The sequence below is a fragment of the Carlito syrichta genome, unplaced genomic scaffold, assembly GCF_000164805.1.
Source record: "Carlito syrichta isolate Samal-C Ts95f unplaced genomic scaffold, Tarsius_syrichta-2.0.1 Scaffold130455, whole genome shotgun sequence".
Classification (NCBI taxonomy): domain Eukaryota; kingdom Metazoa; phylum Chordata; class Mammalia; order Primates; family Tarsiidae; genus Carlito; species Carlito syrichta.
Window position 1 is genome coordinate 4,084 of NW_007074551.1, and position 7,218 is coordinate 11,301.

A 7,218-nucleotide genomic window follows, 5' to 3' on the forward strand; every position below is an offset into this window, starting at 1 on the left:
GCTTGCAACAGCAGACTTGGACACTTGCTTAAAAGGTACCAAGGCAGCCGGGCTCGGTGGCTCAGCTTGTAATCCCATGCCTTTGGGAGGTTGAGGTGAGTGGACTGCCTGAATCCGCGGGTTCGAGACCTGCCTGGGCAACTTGGCAAGACCTCATCTCTACAATAAGTCAAAAATTAGCTAGGCATAGTAGCACATGCCTGTAGTTCCAGCTACTTGGAAGGCTGAGGCGGAAGGATCACCAGAGCCCAGCAGGTTGAGGCTGCGGTGGCCAGGAGTAGCCACTGCACTCCAGTCTGGGTAACAGAGTGAGATTCCAACTCAATAAATAAATAAATAAACAAACAAACAAACAAACAAATAAATAAAAGGTACCAAGACTTTGTTGCAACTTCTCCCGGACCTGGGCTACCATCTATCAGCTAACAAGGCACAATTCTGCTTAGTCGAGGTCTCCTATTTAGGATATCAGTTGAAAAAGGGTAAGTGAACCTTAACTACCACCCAGAAGGAAGCCATTCTTTGAACCCCTACCCCAACCTCGAAAAAACAATTAGAGGAATTCCTGGGGGCGGTGGGGTACTGTTGGTTATGAATCCTGGGATTTGCTGAGACTGCGAAGCCCCTATATTCAGCCACAGCAGGGAATCAACTCTTGATATGGACTGCCACTGAGGAAACAACGTTCCAACAATTAAAAAATGGCACTTACCCAAGCCCCAGCTTTAGCCCTCCTAGATGTTACCAAGCCTTTCCACTTGTTTGTTTGTCTTTTTTTTTAGTTGGAGTCTCACTCTGTCGCCCAGACTGGAGTGCAGTGGCCGCTCCCGGCCACTGCAGCCTTGACCTGCTGGGCTCCAGCAATCCTTCCGCCTCAGCCTTCCAAGTAGCCGGAGCTACAGGCGCGTGCTACCATGCCCGGCTAATTTTTTGATTTATTGTAGAGATGAGGTCTCACCCAAGTTGCCCAGGCAGGTCTCGATCCCGCAGGCTCAGGCAATCCACTCACCTCAGTCTGCTAAAGCATGAGATTACAGGCTGAGCCACCAAGTCCAGCTTTCCACTTGTTTATTCATGAACAGTGGGGAATTGCAAAGGGGGTTCCTATCCAGACCTTAGGACCCAGGAGGGGACCTGTGGCTTACTTGTCAAAAATGCTGAATCCAGTGGCTCTGGCTGGCCATCCTGTCTTCAAGATGTTGCTGCTACAGTTATACTAGTTAAGGAGGCAAGTGAACTGACTTTTGGTCAAAACCTAACCCTAACTGTTACCCATGCTGTAGAAGCCCTACTTCAGGAAGCCACTGGCCACTGGATGTCAAACACTCGTATCATCCAATATCAAAGCCTCCTACTTGACCAGCCTAGACTAACTTTCTCTCCTACTCAACGCCTCAATCTGGCCACTCTAATGCCTGATGATAATCCGGAAATGCCAGTTCATAATTGTGAGGATGCACTGAATGTCTCTCAAGCCAGTTGTCCCAATCTTCGGGACATTCCCCTAGACCAGGCTAATGCCAACCTGTTCATGGATGGCAGCAGTCTGATAATAAAGAGAGTCTGCAAAGCTGGTGCGGCGGTAACCACAGCACATGACATAATCTGGTCACAGTCCTTGCCTAATGGGCACATCTGCGCAAAAGGCTGAGCCAATTGCTTTAACCCAAGCTCTGTGCTGGGGAACAGGAAAAGGGGTAAATATCTTTACAGACAGTAGGTATACTTTTGCTACTCTCCATATCCATGCATGATCTACAAAGTTTGAGAAAATTCAGATAGAAGACAAAAACTGCAAGGATACACTGCAACTTAGGAACAATAAATTTGCAATTTAGTGACCAAAATGAGAACTTTTGACTGTTAGAGAGTTTTGGTTATTAACTTTATGTTCCAGGCACAGCCAGTGACTGGAAAGTTCCTGGAGTTCTGCTAACAAGATGTGGTGTACTGTTTATTGAAACAGTTAGGGTAGTTACATGGAGACAAATGGAAGAAATACTATACAATGGAGTCACCTTGGTTAGGTCACTAAGAGCCATTTTAATCTAATGTATTTTACTTAAATCTAAAGGACAGTGTTGTCACTCTCCCTCTATGTTTTCATGTCACGCCCCAGTTTCTGCTTCTGTATGCATCCTCTCAGCTGCTGTTGTTATGGTTGGGGAAAAAAGTGTGTGCCACAGGAAGAAAAGAGATTTATAACAGTCCCCAACAACCCAGATGCTGTCTAACAGGTGAATGGATAAGCAAATTATGATGCATCCACACCATGGGCTACTCTTGGCAATAAAAAGGAACACACTGATGCATAACAACAATGTAGATGACCCTTAAGAAAATTAGGCTGACTGAAAGAAAACAATTATATAACATTCGTGAAATAATGTAATTTTAGAGGTGAACAACAGATTAGTGGTTGCTGTAGGTTAGGGATTAGGGGCAGGAATTAGGTGTGGCTACAAAGAGGCAGCATGAGGGAGATTTGTGGTGACAGAACAGTTCTGTACTTCATGGTGGCAGTTACACAAATCTGCACATGCTACAACTGTATAGAGCTATAAACATGTGCACACCAACACACTCAACAAACTTCATAAGTGGGTCTAGTGCGATTTGAATTGTTACCTTTTTTTTTTTTTAAAGAAAAAGTTAAAAAAACCATTTACCTGTATTGCAGATGGATAGACCTTCTTTGGTCAAATCAATTACAGAATCAAGTTTCTTCTGTACAACCTGAAAAATTGTTAAAAATAAATAAGCCTTTGCCTCAACAGCTGAAAATGTTTTTAAAAAAGAAAACAGTTTTAAATTACCATTTAAAATTAAATCTCTGGAAATTAGACTAAACATTCTCTAAGTCACTTATGGTTTAATTTAACTCTGCTATGAAAAGCTCTTATAAAATATTATATAGTTTCTGAGAATATGACTAAGCTAACCCTTAATGAATCTGGTATATGAATATGGTTGTAAAACATGTTTGTCATTAGCTGTCTGCTTTTCAGTGAATAAACAGAACTGGAACCTGGTTAGGCTAACTAGTCAGACATTTATTTCTCAGAGAATGAATCTCCCAAAGAATGAACAACAAAATTAAGTCATCCAACATGCAGCAAAAACTGAAGTTCCTAGAACTAACATATTTGAATAAACAATATTCAGAGACAGTTTATTACCCACCATAACTTCATTTTCAGCATTAGGTGAGTTGTTAGAATTTTCTGATGTAATTTTTCTAATATCTGAAAGGAATTATTAAAATATGAGTACACTCGATATTTATTAAACTACTACATATGTATACAATTTGGAATATATGAATGCTGAAACACAATAATAATGGGGATACTAATTAATTGTTAATTATATAATCATAAAACAACTCAATTGACTTTATCCTGAAGATTGACAAGCCAGTTTATTTTTAAATTTTTAAATTTTTAAATTTTTATTTTTGAGTTAGAGTCTCACTCTGTCACCCAGACTGAAGTGCAGTGGCCGCTCCCGGCCACCACAGCCTCAACCTGCTGGGCTCCGGTGATCCTTCCGCCTCAGCCTTCCAAGTAGCCAGAATTACAGGCATGTGCTACCACACCCAGCTGATTTTTTTATTTATTGTAGAGATGAGGTCTTGCTGCCCAGGCGGGTCTCGAACCCGCGGGCTCAGGCCATCCACTCACCTCAGCCTCCCAAAGGCGCGGGATTACAGGCTGAGCCACCGAGCCCGGCTCAGTTTATTTTTAAAAAGTAATTTGGGGCTTCAATAATTTTTCTTTCTATAACTTTATAACTATATTAATATCTCTTTCTGAAATTCTATGTATAAATTTGCATTTAGGAAAATACACTTGGAAATTTGCATTTGAGAAAATACAACTGGAAATGCCCACATTTAAATTCACAATATCTTTATAATAAACTTCCTGAGATGTCTCCCAGGAACCAGCAGGTAGCCTCAGATAAATGCTTAACATCCTCTGTAATTCTTTTTTTTTCCTCTAAAGTCAGGGTCTCACTCTGTTGCCCAGGATGGAGTGCAGTGGCACAATCATGGCTCACACAGCCTTGATCTCCTGGGCTCAAGTGATTCTTCTGCCTCAGCCTACCCAGTAGTTGGGACTATAGGCACACCCTACCACACCCAGTTACTTTTTAAACATTTCTGTAGAGGTGAGGTCTCACTGTGTTGCCTAGATTGGTCTTGAACTACTGGGCTCAAGGAATCCTCCTGCTGAGTCCTCCCAAAGTGTTGGGATTACAGGTGTGAGCCACCACACCCAGTCTCTTTGTAGTTCTGATTCAGTCTTAACAGCTCCAAACTATGAGGACAATTAAGTAACTATATAAGTGAAAGCAAAGCCTTCTGAAATCAGGATGCAAATACTGTAATACTGTTAAAAAAATGAAAATGGAAAATTTTGGAAGACTAATTTTGGGAGCCGGGCTCAGTAGCTCAGTCTGCAATCCCGCGCCTTGGGGAGCTGAGGTGAGTGAATTGCCTGAGTCCGCGGGTTTGAGACCTGCCTGGGCAACTTGGCAAGACCTCATCTCTACAATAAATCAAAAATCAGCCGGGTGTGGTAGTGCGCGCCTGTAGTTCCAGCTACTTGGAAGGCTGAGGCGGAAGGATTGCCAGAGCCCAGCAGGTCGAGGCTGCGGTGGCCGGGAGCGGCCACTGCACTCCAGTCTGGGCGACAGAGTGAGACTCCAACTCAAAAAAACAACAACAACAACAAAATTTGGGCCAAACAAGGTTATTTTAAGAGATAAAAGAGTTACCATTGGAAATCAAAGGTTAAAGATTTTTACTTATGTGTAACAAGACACAAACTCTAAAAAGCAACCAAAGCATGATTAAAAAACTGCCAAAAGTTAAAAAAGTCAATGATAATAAAATATTAGACAAGCTTTCAATCTAAAGTGACTATGAGATAATTTAATAAGTAAAACAAAAAGACACAAAAAACAAACCATCACAACCATCAACAAAAGGCCAGGACAATTAAAAATAATATACATAAAAGTTAAGTCGTTTTACAATTTGCAAAGTCATTAAATGAACAGTAAAAAAACAGAAGGCCATAAATTGATAAAGCATAAGGTTAAAAATAAATGCCAACTATATTAAGGAACTAATTGTTTATTTAGGTAATATTAATCATGATATAAATTAGAACAATTCTGAAAGTAGATTTAAAATTTTTGTTAGAAGATATAACTCAATTCTTTATCTTGAACACTGATTTAAGGCTTTCTAATTTGATATATCATATTCTAATCAATTTAAGATACCTGTTGGATTTGAGGTAATTGGAGTTGTCAAGTTAGGACTTCCCACAGAAATCAACATAACATCATCATTGTTACTAAAATGATAAAAAAATTAAAAACAAAAATAAACTAAACATGCATTATGAGGCTTAAACATGCAATTAGTGGCTAGAATTCCTCTAACTTAACATTTCAAAACATGCTTTAATTGAACAATTGTGGTGAAAAAGATGATAAAATCAAATATTCCCCAAGCCTCATTTATTATTAATTCAAATGATATGACCAAAAGCTTATGAAAATACAATAACAGACCCATAAAATGTAGTAGCGATCTATTCACAATGAATCCAGATATAATATATAAATATACAATAGATATAAATGTACAAAACTTGATCATATAAGCCTTCATTTAAAAAAAACAAAACTGTAAGAAACCCATAATGACCCTTTGACTCTTAAAGATAGGAAACTAAAAAAGAAAGCTGTAACTGCCACAACTCGTTATTGTAACTCCATAGAAGTAATATTTACCATTTTGTAAACTGAGCAATAATGGTAAATGATGTTAGTTACCATTATAGAATATACTGAGCCAGAAGAGCCTCCTCTGCTGCCATTTTAACCCTGACTCCACTCTTACGAGTTTGACTTTTTTTTTCCTAAGTCAAGGTTCTCATTCTATCACCCAGGCTGGAGTGTAGTGACCACAATCATGGCTCACTGCTGCCTCGAATTCCTGGGCTCAAGCAGTCCTCAGTTTTCCAAGTAACTGGAACTACAGTTGTGTGCCACTACACCAGGCTAATTTTTTTTTAATTTTTTTTTTTTTTTTGAGTTGGAGTCTCACTCTTGTCACCGAGACCATAGTGTAGTAGCAAGATCCTTCCACCTCAGCCTTCCAAGCAGCTGGAACTACAGAAGCATGCCACCATGCCCAGCTAGTTTTTTTGTGATTTATGGTAGAGATGAGGTCTCACCAAATTGCCCAAGCTGTTCTCGAATCCCCAGACTCAAGCAATCCTCTCGCATCGGCCTCCCAAAGTGGTGGAATTAGAAGGCTGAGCTACCGCACCAGGACTTTTTTTTGGTAGAGACAGGGTCTTGTTATGTTGCTGGTCTTGAACTTCTGGCCTCAAGTGATCCTGCTGCCTTGGCCTCCCATAGGGCTGGGATTATAGGTGTGAGCCACTGTGCCTGGTCTTTCTAATCAGTTTGTTACTTTCTACAGAAAAGCTGCTGGGATTTTGACTGATACACAATTTGGGGCGAGGTGACATTTTAACAACAGTAACTTTTCTGATTTATAAAAGTTGCATGTCTCATCACTTATTTAGGTCTCCTTTAATTCAGTAACACTTTGTGGTCTTTAGTTAGGTTGAATACATATTTTGGTTTACCCCTAAGGATATCATATTCCCTAATGTTACTGTAAATAGTATTGATTTTCAATTTCAAATTCCAATTGTGTGTTGCTTATACATACAAATACTTCAGAGAAATAGTATGTTACATGTGTATGTATATATATAATATATACACACACTATATAGAAAGGTAAAAATATTTTCTATTTACCCACACATTTCCAATTTCCAACACTCTGTCTTACTTTGCATAGATCCAAATTGCTAACTAGAACTATTTTCCTTTTGCCTGAAGAATTTACTTTAAGCCGGGCTCGGTGGCTCAGCCTGTAATCCCGTGCCTTTGGGAGGCTGAGGTGAGTGGATTGCCTGAGCCCGTGGGTTCGAGACCTGCCTGGGCAGGCGAGACCTCATCTACAATAAATCAAAAAATTAGTCGGGTATGGTAGCATGAGCCTGTAATTCCGGCTACTCGGAAGGCTGAGGCAGAAGGATCGCTGGAGCCCAGCAGGTGCCCGGGAGCGGCCACTGCACTCCAGTCTGGGCGACAGAGTGAGACTCCAACTCAAAAAAA

The 7,218-nt window shown here is 40.3% G+C and overlaps 1 protein-coding gene across 1 annotated transcript in view; it reads right to left on the reverse strand.

Moving 5' to 3' along the window:
* Window positions 1–2,669: 2,669 nt before the first annotated feature.
* The window catches only part of LOC103250444 (activating transcription factor 7-interacting protein 2), a gene marked incomplete at its 3' end in the record, with an annotated part of 66,143 nt that continues 61,594 nt past the window's right edge, over window positions 2,670–7,218 (reverse strand). Inside the window, exons 8-10 of the mRNA XM_008049032.2 lie at window positions 5,296–5,369; window positions 3,184–3,245; window positions 2,670–2,736 (exon numbers count right to left, since the gene is read on the reverse strand). Coding sequence (XP_008047223.1) covers window positions 2,670–2,736; window positions 3,184–3,245; window positions 5,296–5,369 — 203 coding nt within the window. The remainder of the gene's footprint in view (window positions 2,737–3,183; window positions 3,246–5,295; window positions 5,370–7,218) is intronic.